This window comes from Pangasianodon hypophthalmus, chromosome 23 (assembly GCF_027358585.1).
Source record: "Pangasianodon hypophthalmus isolate fPanHyp1 chromosome 23, fPanHyp1.pri, whole genome shotgun sequence".
In the NCBI taxonomy this organism is placed as follows: domain Eukaryota; kingdom Metazoa; phylum Chordata; class Actinopteri; order Siluriformes; family Pangasiidae; genus Pangasianodon; species Pangasianodon hypophthalmus.
The window spans coordinates 2,067,501-2,088,470 of NC_069732.1; the positions used below are offsets into that span (position 1 = coordinate 2,067,501).

Below are 20,970 nucleotides of genomic sequence, written 5' to 3' on the forward strand. Positions count from 1 at the left end.
GTTTAACTGTAATTACCTGCTGTAAGTGAGTCATTTATGACATTTACATTTACGGCATTTGGCAGACGCCCTTATCCAGTGCTATGAATAAATTTTAAATATCTCTAAAAAAATTAATATCTCTAAAGTGTTATAAGCTTCTGATTGTGAAGTTTGATAAAAGTTAAGCTGCAGTTTGCTTCTTTTTTTCAGTTTATTTATAAGTCCTGATTCTGGTTTAAAAGTGTAACATTCAGCTGATTGTGTAGTGAAACAGAGTGTAGTGTTATCTCTGAAGATTTGTAAATAAAGCTGAAGGCTGTGGTTGTTAATTGTCTCTGTGCTTCCAGCTAATGAGCGGAATAACAAGCAGAATCACAGGGACAAGCCTTTGGTTAATTATAAGCTTCTGATTCTGAAGTGTGATAAAGTGTTCTTCTTTTTTCTATTGATTTACACATCCTGATTCTCCGTGCTGTGATTTGCAGCTGCACCACTGTCAGAGCTGCTGTAAAGGAAAATGAATCAACACCTTCTGACCAATCACAATCCAGAACTCAGCAGCTCTCTCATATAACATCCACATTGTTTTACTGTCGAGGAAAAGGCTGATTCTGGCCTGAAGTCTTTCTGAAACACGTCTCCATTCATTTCCCAGAATTCTGAGCTCTTCCGTGAAGCTCTTCCAGCTTCATGCTAACTCGTCTATCAGGCCGTCGAGATCTGAAGAGAGGAACTTGTCTGTGGAAGAAGCTCTGCGTGCATGTCAGCACCATCACCATCCTGATGAATTATTCCTTTTGAGAAAAGGCTGGTACGCACTGCTAGGCAGATCTTACAAAGCTTCTTCTATACACATGAAAAACTGGGGCAGGCCACAGTGTTGAATTCTCAGCTCTCATGCACTCATGCATCTCTCACTGAAGCCTTGGCTTGAGGACATATCTAACATATGACCATACCCAGGCCATATCATAATATAACAGCCTTAGGCACTTTCTGAAATATTAGAAACACAGAAATTATGCACATCATGAAAAAAAAACCATTCTGATTTAGTTATTTGGTTAAGAAAAGGATTGATGTAGGAATAAGGCAAATGTGATGACCTTAAATTCTTCTTACGCCACGTCGCAGAAGGTGTCGATTAATTTCCTATAACAGCAGCTCTGACAGCAGTGCAGCTCCAAATCACAGGTTTATATTAATGCACTTGTTCTAATACGTTATCGTTTCTACAGTAACAATAATTGTGTGTAATTGTTCATATGGTGAAGGAGACATTTAGTTAATGTTTATGGAAGGAGTCTCCAGTGTCAGCACTTTGTAACAATCAGAGGTAAAGCTGTAACTTTAAGTTTTCCGACGTCTTCAGGACAGTTTACGCTTCTTTGCTGTTTCTCATAAACATGACAAGCTGCGTTTTTTTGTCTTATTAACTTCAAGAGAGAAAAAAGAGAGGCTGGTGAGGGAACGACTGTTTATAGGTGCTATAACGTAAGCGACAACAGGAACTAACTTGTTTCACTGATGTTCCACAACATTAAAAGTAACTATAAATGGATAAAAAGTATGATTTGTCATTTTTTAATAAATAATCAACTTCAGGGTGGTGACATTCACTCTGAGGGTTTTATTGCTTACATAGATGTAGACAGGAAGTGACGGTAAATCAGCTAGGACCATTAACACAACTAAGAGCTTCTCAGTTAATAACCTCCATAACCTCCAGAATTGTTCTTCCTTTAAAATGTTCTTCAAGGGACAAACCAAAGAAACCATAAGGGTTCTAGATCTAACCTTCTAAAGCTAAATTACACATAATTTGTTTTTGAGATGATGTGTGTGCCTAATTATACCATCTCTCTCTGCTGTTCATACACAGAGCGATGATGCCACGTACACCAAGCCACTGACTCACAGAAAGCTCCAGAAACTTTACACCAAATTGCTTCACCAAGATGAACTTCTCCAAGACCTCCACTGTCAGCCCCTCTGTCTGGAGCTTCATGGTTAATTCCAGCCAAGAGATCTACTCCCTGAACATCACTGAAGTTCCACCATCTCGCACGAAATCCAAAGTCTGCGAGCAGCTCAACATCACCCCTGAGGTCTTCCTCATTCTGGGCATCATCAGTTTGTTGGAGAACATCCTGGTCATCTGCGCCATAGTGAAGAACAAGAACCTGCACTCGCCCATGTACTTCTTCGTGTGTAGTCTCGCAGTGGCGGACATGTTGGTGAGCGTGTCCAATGCGTGGGAGACCATCGTCATCTACCTGCTCAGCAATCAACAGCTGGTGGCAGAAGATCACATCATTAGACAAATAGACAACGTCTTCGACTCCATGATCTGCATATCTGTGGTGGCGTCCATGTGCAGCCTTCTAGCCATCGCTGTGGATCGATATGTCACCACTTTTTACGCGCTGCGCTACCACAACATCATGACCGTGAAGCGTGCATCGCTCATCATCACCGGGATTTGGACCTTTTGCACGGGATGCGGCATCGTCTTCATCATCTACTCCGACAGCACGCTTGTCATCGTGTGCCTGGTGTCCATGTTCTTCATCATGCTGGCGCTCATGGCCTCACTGTACACCCACATGTTCATGTTGGCTCGCTCGCACGTCAAGCGCATCGCCGCTCTGCCCGGATACAACTCCATCCACCAGAGGACTAACATGAAAGCGGCCGTCACGCTCACCATCCTGCTGGGGATCTTCATAGTGTGCTGGGCGCCTTTCTTCCTCCACCTCATCCTCATGATCTCCTGCCCGAGGAACCTGTACTGCATGTGTTTCATGTCCCACTTCAACATGTACCTCATCCTGATCATGTGCAACTCCGTTATCGACCCACTCATCTACGCCTTCAGGAGCCAGGAGATGCGCAAGACGCTCAAGGAGATCATCTGCTGCTACAGCCTGAGGAACGTCTTAAGATGGTCTAATTGAATCCAGACGCACAAATCTGCGTATCGTGTGTGTGTATCGTTTACGTGTGTTTTAGCTAGCTGTCTGACAAGTTAAACATCATGCTGTTAAGTGAAGGAAAAAAATGTTACTACATCAGCCAGAAAATGTTCTGCTGGTGTGTCATAGCTGCATGTGAACGTTTCTCTTAATTAACGCTGGTTTGTTTGACTCGTCAGTTCTTTCAGGCAGAGAATGATAGACTATGTTTGAATTATGTTACAATATAATATAATATAATATAATATAATATAATATATTACAATAATACAACATATATAATAATAATTAAGTTCTAATATGCTAGCTAGCGTGTTCTAACAGTGTAAGTACAATGTGACAGGTGTAGCTAGCGAACATTCTAGCTTGCTAACCATTAGCTAGCTCATGTAAACAAACTGAAAAACGAATGTTATCAACACTGAATATTTTAATTTATTTACATTTTCATTTCTAAGCAAACGTGCAGGGTTTTGTTTTTTGGGGTCCAAGCACTTGTTATTTAATTTATGGGAATGAATTGTACTTGATGTGGAACGTTGTAGCAATGGTTACACATGCGACTGTAAATATACAGATTGAAGGATGGCCCCAGTGGTTGATGGGTAATTTGAGAATGAATCACTCTTTCTGAATGACTGGTTTAAGTGAATCAGGCAATTCGATTCACGGGAATGAATGAATCCAAAGCTATATTTGGAACTGCACTAGATGGTGAATGGTTAAAGAGGCCTCTGGTACTATTCATCCATCCATTCTCTGTACATCTTATCCTACACAGAGTCACATCCCAGGGGACTCGGGGCACAAGACAGGGGGGGATACCAACCCATCGCAGGGCACAAGCACACACACACACACACACACACACACACACACACACACCCATTCACATAGTACAGACAATCTGGAAATGCCAATCAGCCTACAGTGCATGTCTTTGGACTGTGGGAGAAAAGCGGAGTACCTGGAGGAAGCCCTGAAGCACGGGGAGAACATGCAAACTCCACACACACAGGGTGGAGGAGGGAATCTAACCCCCAACCCCCAGGTGCGATGCAAACGTGCTAACCACTAAGCCACCATGCCCCCACTCTGTTACCCTTATTGCATTAATGGACTTTTTTTTATTATTAGAAAAAACATTTAGTGTTTCTACATCCCTCTCTGAGAGGTGAGTCAAAATGAAATCATTGATTTAATTGAATCCATCACTGAAGCATGGATGAAGACATCTGTGATGTCATGCCACCTACATTTTCACTGAAATGACCTTTTTTAATGCCTGATGCATGTGGAACTGCCTGGAAATCTGTCCCATCTTTTAAAATATTAATAAATCCCCACGAGGGACTGCAGGAGACTGCGCTTCACTAACAACGGCAGAAAAGCTCAGAAAACTGCTAGTACTCCAAGTTTCTTGAGGATTTTGAGAAACAGACAAATCAGATGTTCTTCAGCAGCTGTAGGAGGTGAGCGCATTTCATAGTCGTGTTTAAAATGCAATATTCATGTTGAGGGCCTTCGGTGAATCTAAATTGCAATTTAAACACACACATTGCGACTCCTACACCTCCTACACCTCCGAAGTGTTTTTCACAGCAGCTGATGAAAGAGAATGTTCTCGACTTGTACAGTGAAGTGAAGTGCATGTTGTAACTCTATGTATGTGAATACATTAAAACCAGATAATAAATGATGTAATATCAGGTGCTTTAATATTTCATCACGTATATAGACTTGTTTCCCTCTTGTATTCCTGTCAGCAGTAGGAACTTGAAGCGTGGACGGCTGCACAGACGGCAATCGGTAAAATCTTTGCTGTTTTGTACAAATGTGATGAAGTATTTGTGGGTGGGGTTTGGTTTGGTAGCTGGATGAGGAAATATACTAAATAATATCATTGCATGATATGTACAGTTACATTGCTAAGCGGGTCAGGCTTGTGTGTTTTGGTTGGACGCTTGACAGCAGCAGCAACGCTGGTGTTATTTAATTACTTACGCAACAATGTACCATCAACCCTTATTTAGCATATTAATAACATTAATAGCCAATAGCAGTTTTCATACAGCAGATCTGACAAATTTGGAATGACTTTACAATGTTGAGTGTTAAATTAAAATTTCATCGAACTTAGATTGTGACACCAATGAGAGATAAACAAACTCTAAACAAAGTGACTAAACAAACTCTTTCATTTGACATCTAGGCGTTCATTTGACGCCAAAGCTACATCATTTGTTTCTGTTTTTTTTAGTACAATTTTTCCATCAGCATAAAAATTTGTCAAAAACACTTTTTGACCCGTTTGATTTCCAGTGATATGATGTTGCTGCCCTATCCGTCCTTGTAGCTGTCGATGCTTGAAGTCTCTAACTGAAGCATTTACTTTTCAGGTGATGTACACAACTTCGCCCACATGTTGGTGTTTATATTTTATTACAGTGAAAATCTGGACGTGGTGAATGTATCTTTGTATGATTGTCTGATTATTAAATGTGATGTAAAATAGTCATTAACACCACACTCTTTCAGGGAAAGAGCATGGCTGTGTCCCAAATGCTGGGGTTCGACAGAACAGTTCTTATTAGAAGTGCTTTATAACAACTGCACACAATCGTGTCGTATCGAGCTAATCAGTGCAATAGCTTGTATTAAACAGCATGCTGAGATGAAGACTAAATATTTAACCATTATGCTAGCACTGTACACTACTGTAGCCTAGTGATAAGCTAGCTAACAGCCTGATAGTGATTAGTGAGTAGAAAAAGTAGGATTTATGTCATTATGCAATCATCTGAATGTTACATTTGTAAGCTTGCTGCTCACAGTCATTTCTCACTGTTAAACCTGACTTATCATCTCTGTATACAAGATTTCTTATTGTAAAACACTTTGGGACAGATTTGTTGTGTAAAATGTGCTCTATAAATAAAGTTTGACTTGACTTTACTTGACTATCATCACCTGACGAGAGGATATGCTACAAATATTACATCATGATACCTGAAGATATTTTCACAGTACATTATAGTACAATATCCAGGTTTGCTAATGAAGTGCTAGCAAAATGGCCATTTAAAGGTTTTCGGATCTTTGATTTATTCATTTCTCTCAGCAGTAAAGGATATTTTATTAAAATTTATTGCAATATTGAACAGCGTTCTAATAAGAACAAGCTGATGTTGATGCTAGCATTTGGAACAGAGCCCGTGTTCATCATAATCTCATCAAATGCCATCGTTCAATCATCAAAGCCGCTTCGTTACATGGCTGTCTGTAAATATCAGTGTTGTGTCTTTTATCATCAAGCTGATAAATAAAGTAATTAAACTGAAACCAACAGATGTTAAAAATGTTGTTTTCTGTGAGAGGAAATACCAGGAATGAGATCGTCATCTAATCCAGATTGTCCAGCGGGTTTGACGCCTTTTCCCTGTGTGAAGGAGACGGATGAGTGAGAACAAGCTGTTATTTAAGAAAAGAAGTGCTTATGAGAACGATTTTCTGTTCCTTCAGTTGTTTGAGTTGATCATTTCAGTCATTGTGGCTGTCTTTCACTGATTTTGGTCATTTCCTGGTGGCTGCCCATTACACACATTTAAGGGGATTTTGGATAACTCTAGTGAAGAACAATCTGGCAACCTCGAAGGCCTGTAAACTACATGCAGCTGATCTGAATAAGCTTAAAAAATCAGATTAAGCAGCTTCATAACCCGACTCTGAATATGAGGAACTTTCACTGCGTATTTCTTGACATAACTTTTTGAGTTAATTTTTTTTTAAAAAAAGCATGCTACAGAAAGGCAAGAAAAATTCCAAGGTAACCTGCTTCATAGTTAAAATGTATTAATACTAGCCTCTGGAAAAAAGGTTCCTAACAAATGACCCACAACTTTTTCAAACAGTTATTTTTGACAGCTCCAGATTCACCATGTCAGGCAGCAGAGACGGCTGCAGTCGCAGGAAAACGCTTTATTAAAAAAATAAATAAATTTTAAAAAAATGCGGCAAGCAAACAGATCAAAATCGATGCACTAGAGTCTGTTCAAAAACCAGGCAAGGGTCAGGAGATGAACAAACAGACTCGTGTAGACAGAACCAGACTCCAAATACCAGAGCATTCTGTGACTTGGAGTTCAACACTGATTCTGACTTTGACATGACTTACAGTACGAACTGTGACACATAGTCACAAACACAGTGTAATTACAGTATAATTTTAGCTTTTCTGCGTCTTTTCCTAGGAATTTTCCAACATATCTGAGGTAAATGTTGATGTTTCTGATGTTTTTTGTCTCATTTCTACTCACACTCTGACTTAATTTTAAAGAATTAACAGCTACCTGCTAGCTAGCTAAGCTGTCTGTCTCAATCATTAGCTAGCTTACACAGTGTTTCCACATAGTTGCCTAGCAACAGTGTTCTCACAACTTTATCCACTTAACATTATGAATTGTGAAGGTTAATATTTCCCAGTGTGACTAACATTCATGGACATGAAGTTAGCAGTTGATGCTAAGCATGAGTCCAGTGTAATTTTAGCTATTCTGAGTATTTTCTTAGAAACTTACAGCCACATCTGAGGTACATGTTGATGTTCCTGATGTTTCTGTCTCATTTTTACTATCTGTATGACTTAACTGTAAAGCTACAGGCTAGCTAGCTTATGCTCTGTTTCCATATAGTTGCCTAGCAACAGTTTTCTCATGATTTATCATGTTTGCTTTGACAAGTGGAGAGCAGCAACTCACAAAGTCCATTTGAACTCTAACAGTTAAACTGAAGGTGAAATGGATCAACAGCTGAAGCTTATAAATGTGGTTTCATTGAATTCTGCTCATCGCTCTGTCCTGAAATGAATGCTGTCAGATTCCTAAACTTCAGTGGGATTCAGTATGACGCAGACTAGGGCTGCACGATATTAAAAAACTGTGATATGCGATATGCGGTATGATAATGCAATAAGTGTGTAAAATCAATTTAAAATATATTTATATATATATTTATATATTTAAAAAACTGAAGATAACATAACCAACATAGGTGTTTCATGTTCTTTTGAGGAACAGAAAGCATTCTCTGCTGTTTGTGTCGCCCTAAAACTCTGACTTTTCATAACTTTTTTAAATATTAAAATCATTCAGTTATCACAAACCTTGTGATATTTACATTTGCGATAGTTCAATGATTTCGATATACTGTGACGCAAACTCTCAGCCTCATCCTGTCTGAGTTGTTGCTGCTCTGTGGATGGAGGAAACTCTGGGAGTAAATCCCCTCTGATTTCAGATAACAGCTTCCTGAGAGAATTTCAATCACAGTGTGAGAAGGCAGAAGACACGACGCTGTGGGTGAACTGCAATTTCCTCCTGCTCTCACCAGCCCTTCACACACACACACACACACACACATCTGATAGCATCGACTCTTGAAGTCTGAGTTCACTAACAAGAACACAAACACAATTTTGTCAAATTATATTAGCAGAGTGTACTGAGTGTCTGACCGTGTTACATGGATCTGGCATCTGGGAATTTTCCTGGAGTTAAAATTAAACAGCGTCAACACGTAAACACAGCTAGAATTAGATCACTAGAAAGCAATGATTCAAGAAAAAAAATCAAGAGAGAGAGAGAGAGAATTACACAACTAGATCTAGAGATCTAGAAACCACAGAGGAAGAAAATACAACGAAATGGCAAACAAAAACAAACAAACAAAACAAACCCAAAGCAGCACAAACAGAACAAGGTAACCAAGAAGGAAGTAGAAAGACAAGGATTTGTTTAAAAAAAATAATAAGACAAGGGAATTGGAAGAACTAGAACTAGATCTAGAAATTACTGAGCTAGAAAAAACAAAAACAAAACAAAACAAGGAACTGGGGAACTAAAGGAAACTAGATAGATAATAGTTTATTAAAAACAGACAAAAAATATACAGAGAACTAGCAACTAGAACCAGATATCTAGAAATTACAAGGAACTGGGAAACTAAACAAACAAACAAACAAACAAACACAAAAAAAGCCTAAAACAATAACAAGGTAACCAAGAATCTTGGGAACTAGAAAGACAAGGGTTTATGGAAAAAAGGAAAACAAAACTGGACAGCTACAACTAGGAATTTGGAAAGTACATAAACAGACAACCGGAACTAGCGATCTAGAGAAAAAAACACAGAACTGGGGAAAAACATCATTTTTTAAAACAGTGAATGTGCATTTAGAGAGGAAGATGTTTACTGAGAATTGATTTTTACTATAGAAACTGTTCAGACCTGTGGAAGTGTACACATGAAAACCAATTTCTTCCTCTCGTCATATCTGCGACTCCGACACGACCGTAAGGAACCAGATAATATTCTGCTCTCAGATGCAGTTGAGCTGAAGCTGGATGATTTCAGACGAAAGTGTTCTGACTGCATCACCTGCAGCTCCCATGGTGAATGTAAAGGATTTAATATTGTGCTCTATCAGACGAGACGGACTCTAATCTAAAGCGCAGGGAAAGAAACATATACATGAAAAACAATTTCAAGCTTGAATGCATTGTCATCTGCTCTAAATAAGAAAAGCTGTAAGAGACGCACGGCAGAGTGAGGACAAGCTCTCTGCGTCTGAATCCTGAATCCCAGCCGAGGTCCAAACGACACACGGCCAGGACACACTGAATGTTTACGAACATATCGTGCACTTTAGAATGTTTTTAAACGATAATATACTGTAAGTGCATTCAGTACATTTATACCTCAGTGCTGCTGAATCCTGGATTGTGATTGGTCAGAAGGTTTTTCTAATACATTATCGTTATCGTTTCTATAGTAACAGCTCATTCACAGAGACTTGTACAGCGGACGCTCCACATAAACGGATTAAAGAACGTGTGTAATTGTTGATATGGTGAAGTTTTCTGTAAGGAGATGTTCATGTAACATTTATGGAAGGAGTCTCCAGTTTGTAACAGTCAGAGGTAAAGCTGTAACTTTTCTGACATCTTCAGGACAGAGGAGTTTACGCTTCCTTGCGGTTTCTCTGTAACACGAGGGAACGACTGTTTATAGCTGCTATAACGTAAGTGACAACAGGAACTAACTGTTTTGAAGGCTTTCCACAACATTAAATATAACTATAAATGGATAAAAGTATGATATTCTTTAATAAATAAAAATTGTTGGCAAATTGCTGCGGTAGAAGAAGTATAAAACACTTCAGGATGTGCTGTTACAGGAAAACAATCATCTTCAGGGTGGTATGAGTAACTCCGCTTCACATCGTGCCACATTACATCACCCTGTTGTTGATTATATTCCAATTACAGCACACCCCAAGTGATTTATTCCTTATGTAATTATAATAAAGTATACATAGAGTCACTGCCTTTCCATTCAGTTTATGAGTTCTGTACTTTCTCTGGTCTAATTGGGGATAAATACAGTAAACTTAACAGTCCCTGCACTCTTTAAAGGTTCTATGTAAAAAACTACACAGCAGCCTTTTTCACATCAGAAAGGCCTCCAAGGACCCTTTTCTGATGAGCACTTTGTTATATTTAAAATGAATAAACTCCAAACTATTGGTCATTATTGACTTCCTAATTCCTAGAATCTGTCCGGTGTTTAACATTTAGCTAAACTGCCTTGGTATGTGGTTTACTCTTTGAAGAAGCGGTTTATTATTTTATAATTAAGAGTACTTCGCCTCCTAAAATGGTTAAACCTGGAATTAGTATATTTGAGTTAAATTTGTATAAATATGTAGTATACTTGAATTATTTTTCTTTTATAATTGGAGAGAAATAGAAAAAAAAACATGAACTGGAGAAGTAGAAAACCATCATTACAGTACTCAAAAACAAGGATTTGGGAACTTAAAAATAATTCATTAGGTCTGTCCAGTTTCTGTACCGCTTATCCTACCCAGGGTTGCAGGGAGCTCAGGGCACAAGGTGGGGGACACCCTGGATGGCCAACCCATCACAGGGCACAATCACACACACCATGGACATGATTTAGAAATGCCAATCAGCCTACAACACGTCTTTGGACTGGGGGAGGAACACGCAAGCTCTGTGCACATAGGATGGAGGTGGGATTTAAAGCTCCAACCCCGGAGGTGTGAGGCAGGCGTGTTAACCAGCAAGCCACCGTGACCCCTGCCCCCAGTAATTAGGTAATTATTTGAATTGTTGTACCTAAATCACCACGAAGTGCAGCAGAGCTAGAGATGTGAATATGACAGAAATCCACTTGGTCTATTGAACCAGCATTAATCCACACCCACAGATCATCTGAACGGGTAAAAACCGTAGCATGAATCATAACCATCTTCAGTGAGCATCAGCTACAGCATGTAACCTGTTAGGTGTGTTAAAGTAGACGCCTGTGCAAACACCATAACCACAAACCAAAGCCTGTAATAAATCAACACTGCACTTGAGTTGTCCAATTAGAGAACGAAGCCAGAGAAGCTAAATATTTACCGCAGGAAACACAGTTGATGTTTATGTGTCTGAATGCTATCCGTAGCAGCAGGAGCTGTAATATTTACCCAGTGCTGTGATCACAGACTGAGAGAAAGTGTGATCTAGATGAACAAACAGAGCCAAATGTTCTCTATAAGACACTTATCCTCCTCCCCGATCCTCTCCTCTGCAGTCGTCTTTCCTAACAGCCTCTTTCTGCTGAAGCGTGTGAGAGAGAATGCTGTATAATTGAGTTGGAGAGGAATTTGGTTCAGGTTTGTTTACATCATTCTTCAGTGTTATGAGTCTAAAACAGTGTGCTGTTATTGGCTAAAAGCAGCAGGGACACGAATCTATATCTGAGTCAATATCAGGTGTTAGATGTGTTGCACAAACACAATTTCCCCTCTTACACAAGACATCAAGAGCGTCTGAAAGTGCGTGTCTTTAGTTCTGCACCTTTTTCACAAGTTAAACATAATGCAGTTTATAGTTTTTTTGTTTTGTTTTAATTCATTAGGCACTAAAGGGTTTGGCATGTTTCTGGTTAAATCATTGATATTCAGCATGAAGTACTATAAAGCCACAATCTTAATAACCTCCACCAATGCAGATTCCTGCCCCAATTAGCCTCTACTAGCTCTTGTTGTAGTTTCCATGCTTTACTTCTAGGTGGATTAATGACTCTACAGATCTAAATAGGGCAGTAAGCATGCTGCTCCACGATTCTGCAACATCGGGAAAGGTGAGCAAATCAACGAGCATCGATTTGTGTCTGTCAAACAGCAACAGACTTAAAAGGATGGGTTCTCTTTTGAGCCTGGTTTCTTTCAAGGTTTCTTCATCATGTCGTCTCAGGGAGTATTGCCTTGCCCCTGTCACCTCTGGTTTGTGCATTAGAGATCAATCTATATACAGATTTCTGTAAAGCTACTTTGCTATCTTAATAAAATTGAATTGAATTGAATATTAGCACAAAGACCAGAAGGAGCCAAAGCAACACCAGACACTGTGCACTTGGACAGAACCAATTTTTCCTGAAAAGGCAGAAAGAGATGAGATGAGAAGTAACACACTTCTAACAGATCATTAACACACTCCACCCTAACCAGACTAATCACGTCATTAACACATGAGATGAACAGCATCATCCAATTACATCTGATCTGCACTTATTCACAAGAAGCATTAAAGAACGTTCAGCCTCTATATTCACCTTCACACTGCAGGCAGATCCATTCCGGTCTTGGCTGGTTTGTTAATTGGATGACACATTATGCTCACACCAATAAAAATATTCAGTCCATCAAACTCAGACCTCAAGCACTTCTCTGTTTTTTAATATGCAAAATTCAACTTCCTCAGGCAGATGAATCCTGAAAGTTACGTATGTTGTACACAGTAGAAGTATTATGTATACAGAGACATATAGTGACACTGTGTACACTTTCATTTTGGACAAACTGTTCTGTAACAACCCCTTCTGTCTTCACAGGTTTACAGCAATCACGACCACAGAGAGAAAAAAATATTCCTAATGAAAGTAAAGAGTAAGAAACCTTGGAAGAGCCACTCCATGTAGGTTTTATCTTGTGAAGCAGAGATAAACAACTGGAGAACAATGACAGACCTGAACATAATAGAAAGATGATTCATCACCACACAGTAGAGCAGAAAGAACATCCTTGATCATGGATGAACCACAGTTCAGTCTGTAACAATCAGCACATCTGGGGAAGATTCATGATATTAATAATAATAATAAGAAGAAGAAGAAGAAAAGAGAGATTCAGTATAATGTAAAAATTAAGAAGCATATCTGAGACTAGAGATCCAGAGTAGTTATGGAGGGTAAAGTTAAGTTAGTTAACAGAAATCACTGTTTGTTGCTTTTATCAAAAAATATCAGAATTTGATTGTGAATATCTAAGACTTAAGTCCAAAAGTTACATCTGTATTTACACAAGGAAAGTTCCTCATATTCAGATTTGGATGAAGCAGATACTTAAATAGTTTTCTTGGCTCCACATTCAGATTACTAAAATCAGGTTTGAGGTTGCCAGATATTTGAAATGAGGTTGCCAGATATTTCTTGACTAGAAGTGTCCAAGATGGGATTTTCAGTAGCGTCTAGATCACCGTCTTTAAACCTTTAAAACGGCAAAAAATCCAGGGAGGAACATGTGCAGCAGATCACAGTTTTTTTTTTTCCTTTGCTGTCAAATGTAATGCACAAAAAAAAAAAAAAAAAAAAAAAAAAAAAAAAAAGCTAATACGATGATATATGAATGAGAAGATGATGTGCATTGAAATGTATCTAATAGGAGTCTAGTATATCATCAATATATTGCTGCATGAATAGTCCTAGTTATAATGACCACATTAATCACTGCAAATTCTGGTTTAATTTGACAATATTTCTTCCACATTCATTATTCAGGCATGAGCAAAATAGCACTTGATCCAGCACATACTTTTATTTTGCATTTTATTTTTTAAAGCCAGATATGCGTGTAACTGAGATGCAACTGCATACATGTCAGGTCTCGTGGCTTTTTGCCTCTATTGCAGTCTCACAGCTGTGATTGCAAATCTCAGGATATTTTAACACACAAAGCATAGCAAAAAAAAGAGTTTCATCATAGCAACACTGGCCTCAGTAACATGTGTAGCTTCACCCTGTGTAACTGGCTAATTCCCATTGACTTAAAGCTCATTTCATGCACAGACCAAACATCCAACAGCAGACAATAATAATAATATTTATCAGCAGCTAAATAGCGAAGATATGTGAGGGAATCTGCTGAAAGGAGTGTTCAGTTTCACTGCATACAGAAGCCAAAGAGGGAACACTGCATTTTGTAAAGTGTGTAAGGATGATGTAAAGATGGCGGCATCAGGGACGTTCAGTATTAAAATGAAGATTAAAGGAAGAGTGTGGAGACGAACACACTCACTGCACTCATGAAATGGAAATTAAACAGTGACAGCCAGTCTTACATTTCTGTAATAACTCCACAAATGCAAAAAAGCAAGCTACACAATTGTACAATACAGAGCACAACACTCAAGAGTACTTCACACTCACACACACACACACACACACACACAGAGCTTTCTTTTTGTGTGTTGAGATTAATTTTGATGCCTTATATCAGCGTATCGGTTTGTAAAAACAGCCGTCCCTATTTTACAACAACAGCAATGACAGTAAAAAAAGGAAAAGTGTGGAGAGGCTTTTCTTGTGAGTTTGGCATTACTTGAGGCTTTCACCAAATTCAACAGGTTTTCCCTCAGCCACCTTCATATTTCCTTTACATTTAGGTTAACAGCTACAGTCAGGCCCATAAGTATTTGTACAGCAACACAATGTTGGTAATTGTGCCTCTGTACACCACCACAATGGATTTGAAATGAAGCAATCAGGATGTGATTGAAGTGTAGACTTTCAGCTTTAATTCAAGGGGTTTAACAAAAATATGGCATTAACTATTTAGGAATTACAAACATTTTTTACAGAGTCCCTCCATTTTCACACGCTCAAAAGTAATTGGACAAACTAACAATCATAAATATTAGGATTATTTTTAATACTTGGACGCAAATCCTTTACAGTCAATGACTGAATGCCTGAAGTCTGGAACCCACGGACATCACCATCAACATGCTGACTTTCCTCCCTTGAGCTGCTTTGCCAGGTCTTTACTGCAGCCGCCTTCAGTTGCTGCTCATATGTGGGTCTTTCTACCTTCAGTTTTGTTTTTGCTACGTGAAAAGGATGCTCAACTGGGTTGAGGTCAGGTGGGTTGAGATCCGGCCATTTAAGAACATTTAATTGCTTTGCCTATAGAAGCTCTTGGGTTACTTTTGCGGTACGTTTTGGGTCTTTATCCATCTGTACTGTGAAGCGCCGTCCTGTCAGTTTTGCAGCATTTGACTGAATCTGAGCAGAAAGTATAGCTCTATATTCTTATATACTACTCTTATATATAGCTCTATACTTCTAGCAGCAATCACATCATCAATAAACACCAGTGACCCGGTTCCATTAGCAGTCATACATGCCCATATCGTAACACTGCCTTTTTTTTTTTGTTAGCAAATTCTAATCTGCCGTTTCTGTTCTTGAGTGTTACCAGTGGTTTGCATCTTGAGGTAAAACTGTCTATATTTACATTCATGAAGGTGTCTTTTGATTGTAGACTTTTGACAATGATCAATCAACTCCAGACCTTTTATCTCCTTAATTTGTCATGAAATAATGAGGAAACAGGCCACATCTGGCCATAAAACTGCTTTATCAGTCAAGTTTCCAATTGTAAAAACTGTACAAATGGAGGGACTCTGTAAGAAAAGGTTTGTAATTCCTAAACGGTTAATGCCATATTTCTGTTAAACCCGTTGAATTAAAGCTGAAAGTCTACACTTCAATCACATCTTGATTACTTCATTTCAAATCCGTTGTGGTGGTGTACAGAGGCACAATTACAACAACTGTGTCACTGTCCAAATACTTATGGCTCTGACTGTATGTGCCTGTTTTCGGTAAATGTCACCCCACATGCACAACTCCTGTCTAACTGTCTGAATAGCACTTACGTCTGTAGTTACGCCTGAGGTCTGAAAGCCTTTATGCACGTTTTCAGAACACTGAATAAATGTCACATGTCCTAACCTAGTATATTACTCCGAACTTCTGGCAGTTCCCAGAATATCAAAGTCTACAAAAGGGGGTAGAGCGTTTTCGTATTTAGCTCCTAAACTTTGGAATAGCCTTCCTGACAGTGTTCGGGGCTCAGACACAGTCTCCCAGTTCAAACGTAGATTAAAGACATATATCTTTAGCCAGGCATACACTTAACACTTAACACACACCATAACCTTGTACTTCAGTACATCTGATTAATTGCACATTATGATTTAGTGCTTACTAATATTATGAACAGCAGCTACGCTAATTCCTTTCCACTTGTTTCCCTTCTTCTAGCCATCCCGAGGCACATAGAGATTGTGCCAGCTCCAGTAGACGAGGCCAACCCTACGAGGATCCTGAGGCATCCAGAGATGGACCAGCTCCAGCCAGTTTCTGCCTCGTGAGGATTTGGGTATTCAAAGCATCGCTGCCAACTCTATGTGGACTTTGAGGAAGACAACAACCTCTAAATTAATATACACATAAAATTCTACATGACTATAAATAAATACAGAAAGGACATTGTTCATATCACACTCTCTCAGGCGCCTCAGGCTTGCTCACTAGGGATAATTCTGTCTAACATCTAGGACTGTTTGCATGTTTTTGTTTCTGTTTGCATGCTTTTTGTTTCTTATGTTCTGTAAAGCTCCTTTTTGACAATGTTCATTGTTAAAAGTGCTATACAAATAAAATTGGATTGAATTGAATTGAATTACCAGAATGTGGAATTATAAATATGACTTTGTTGGCTGTTTGAATGATCATCAGTATTTCCAAGTTCCTGTCACCATTCAAACGCAGCAAAAGTCCCATTTCTGAAGCAGAACCCAAAAACCGGCCCTGGTTCTTTTGTTCGAAATGTATCTAAAGTTCTCGAGTTGCTGAAAAAGTTTCCGAAAAATGTGTGTCTCTGAATATATACTGTGTGTGTGTGTGTGTGTGTGTGTCCTTTCTCTCCTTAATTACCCTCTCTTTGGCTTCTGTTCATTTTCGTAAGGATTATAAATCATCCTGAGCTGACTATATGGTGCCATTGTGTGGATTTGTATAATTAAGGAGCTGTGTGGGGCTGGAATTTATAGTGTGTGTGTGTGTGTGTGTGTGTGTGTGTGTTTGTGTTTTGATCCCTTTCTTAGTGTCGAACCAGCTGAGGTGTGATGATATAACAGTAAATTTATCGGGATTAAAAGTGGTTATACTGTTCCACTGGTATAGAACAGAGGTTCTGAGGCTTTTTGCAGTCAGGGAAGTGTTTAACAGTAAAGATACAAGTTTCACAGAAACTCTTCTCTGAATATAATCCAACTATTCAAATATAGGTTTATTATTTAAATATCTATTTTGTCTATTTATTGCAGCCTTGGAGCTTTTTTTTATTCCTAATATTTTGACTGAAAGAACATATTAATGCCAAGATGACTTTAATTTTAAGCCTTTGCTTTTGAGATACGGAGGTTTTGGATGAGTGACTAATTAAGTGATCAGTTGAACTCTCTTGAATTCTTCCTCTTTTGTCAGCACTGCTCATGTCGTTTGTTGTGAGCTCATGTCATGTGCTTTTGCTTTGTTTTGACATGTGCATTTGTTTTGGTCCTGTCTTCACCCCGTCCTGTTATTGGTGTGTTTCCTGATTGTGTCCAGGCGTTCTGTGTTCATTGATTAGTTTGTGTTTATATAACCTCTGGTGTTTCAGTTTCATTGCAAAAGTTCTGTTGTGCTTTTCTGCCTTGTTAACTCCAAGTCTTGTTTTCTAGCTCTAGCTCTGTGTATAGTATTTCCTGCTTTTGACTCTCAGGTCCTTGTTTTCCTGAGAATAAACAGTCCCCTCACTACTGCATGTTACCCTAACAGGATAATAACCATACAAGCCCTATAATAAACCGACTAACTTTTGATAATGTTGTAACAAACTAAACGTAATTTTGGGAACCACTGGTATATAGCATGACACCATCTATTAACTATATCTAAAAAAAAACATCTGCATCTGAAAATTATCTCTGAAATGAAATGTTAGATCTATGACCTCCATGATTGCAGAAGGAAGCAGCTTCATAGATTATTATTTCCTGTATAAAGGGGTGGAGAAGAAGGACACACAGATCCCAGGAATCTAGGTCTAGGGTGAATGTGATATTAATCAAGACTGCAGGTCGGATGGATGGTAGTGATGATGGTGGATGGTGGTAGGTATGAGACGGACAGGAGGTTGGAATATGGCTGAAGATTTTATTACAGTTAGAGGAAACAACACTAGGACTTGCTTTCACTGAAAACAAAATACTCTGATAATCAGACATGGACAACAGGGAAGCATGTCTCACCTGAGAGAGAGAACATGGAGTACACTAGGCTGTATTTTAATTAGCTAACCTGACTGCCAAAAAGGAAAGAAAACAAACTAACTACACTAGGTTAAAATAACCACCCATCCTCTAACCTAATGTGTTTAGACTTTCACTAGTACATAGGCAATGAGTGGAAGCTAGCATACAACTGACGAACAAGAGCAATTGACAAACAATAAGTTAGCAGTGAAGGAAGGAGCAACTACCTTAGGGAAAAAATTTATATCAAAGCAGCTTAACAATGGCAAAGTGGCCCTAACAATAAACAAGCTAGCAATCAGACAAGCTAGCAATCAGACAATCTAACAATCAGACAAGCTAGCAAGCAAGCAAATGTGAAGTGAGCCACCTGGCTAGTGCAAGGGCCCCAATGTGCTGAGAAAAGAGCCGAGAGAGCACAGAAGCAAAGCCCAGTGCATTGTACCAGCATGTCTGATGAGCAGCACAGGGTCAGCTCACAGGTACTTTAAAACGTCAACTTTTAAAACAGCTGAATTTTTTTAAAAATAAAAATTGCAGAGTAGTACTGAATAATTTCATGTCTGAGACTGTGATAATAATGGAGCTGATAAAGACCTCGTCTGGAACATTCGGTTTCTCTGAAAACTCCAGTGTGCAACCACAACATTAATCATTAATCATTTCCACTCCATGAATTACTGCAGTACACTGAGATTACAGCCTGCGCTCGTCTGCATACAGAAGAAGTACAGTCTTTTTGTGTGCAGGCTGTCAAAATTAATAATATGCATACACACTACATGGTATCATTCCACTCTTACTTCTGTACTGGCTCATGAGGGTGCTTACTACATAAAAAATGCATAATAACTCCACTTTGAAACACACTAAATATGTTTATATGGAAATATTTGTGAATAAGTGATTCTAGTGTTGATTTCATTGGTTGGTGCTGTATTTTTTTTTATTTTTGTGAGAAGTTGTGCCTAGCGCTGATGTCACACACTGCAAAAAATGATGTCTTAGCAAGGGAAAATATCTGGAATATACTCCATTTTTAAAAAAAAATATTTCCTATTACATGATTATCATAAACCAAATATAAGATTATTAAATTTTTTATTTTTATTTATTTATTTATTTGTTTTACTAATTTCAAGCTTGAAATAGTCTTGTTCTATTGGCAGATAATTTTGCTCATTTTAAGCATTTATTCTAGAAAGAAGCAAAATTATCTGCCAATACAATATGAAACAACATTTTACCAAGTATACCAAGCTTAAAATATACCAAGTATACCAAGCTTAAAATAGTAAAAATGAATCAAAATAGGTTTAGTAATATTGTTTTTGGTTTATTGTAATCTTATAATAGGAAATCCTAGATAATTGTGATGATATTCAAGGTATTTTCACTTGGTAAAATGTCAGTTTTTGCAGTGCAGGAGGACAATGTTACTGCTGGCACAGTTACGATAACATTTAATAGGAGAAAAAAATCAACAACCTCAAAAATAAGTGAGAACAGTCAGGTTTCGCTGTCAGCGCCTAAAAACAAAAATGATGGTGAGAGAGTTGTACAGACTAAAGGAGAATAAAGCACCGCTGCATCTCTCTCTTTAGGTACAGATGAAGCAAGGCCTATATCCCACTGCACCACTATCACCACTGTAGTCGAACGGCATTGTGGGCAACCTAGGAAAATCTAAACCAAAGACGAAGTTTAAACTAAAAACTCGGAATTTCATTATAAATAAATCTTGGCTGCTGCTGAAGAGCACATGTTAATTATAAAGACGCAACTCATTCACACTGGATTTTTCCTTTGAGTGATCAAGAAAGTTCAACGTCATTCAGTATACCAATAATTAAATGTTTAAAATTTAATCTATCTATCTATCTAAATAATTTCTGTGGATTATATATATATATATATATACATATATATATATATATATATATATATATATATATATATATATATATATATATATATATATATTGAAAGAGCAAAAGGGAATACACACACACACACACACACACACACGCATGCATATATATATATATATATATATATATATATATATATATATATATATATATATATATATATGCATGCGTGTGTGTGTGTGTGTGTGTGTGTATTCCCTTTTGCTCTTTCAATTTGACATGAGTTGTGTTGTAGGAAACCTGTTTTTCTGATCTAGCACAGGTGTGTGTGTGTGTGTGTGTGTGTGTAACAGCTGCTCTTGGGTGTGCAATTTTGTACTCCATTTGTAAGAGAGCTTTTCTGCCATCTGGTGTGGGATTTTTTCACTGCATCCAAACACTTTCAATCTACTTTTCAATCTTTCAGCTAAGAATCCTAATTATCCATATTGAGACATAGCTAGACAGCTGATGACGTCGTTGTATCCACATTGTCCACAATGAGGTGATCTCAGTGTGAGTCTATGTAGTGCACATACTTCTGGGACCCTCAGTAGTGCACACTCCGTCATCTTTCTGAGGTACTGATATGTAAATGAAAGGTTGCACTGC

At 38.3% G+C, this 20,970-nt stretch overlaps 1 protein-coding gene across 1 annotated transcript in view; it reads left to right on the plus strand.

Annotated features, from left to right (window-relative positions):
- Nucleotides 1–5,907, plus strand: part of mc5ra (melanocortin 5a receptor) — a 15,378-nt gene extending 9,471 nt beyond the window's left edge. The window contains exon 2 of the mRNA XM_026946066.3: nucleotides 1,865–5,907. Coding sequence (XP_026801867.1) covers nucleotides 1,941–2,939 — 999 coding nt within the window. The 5' untranslated portion in view covers nucleotides 1,865–1,940 and the 3' untranslated portion in view covers nucleotides 2,940–5,907. The remainder of the gene's footprint in view (nucleotides 1–1,864) is intronic.
- Nucleotides 5,908–20,970: the final 15,063 nt, after the last annotated feature.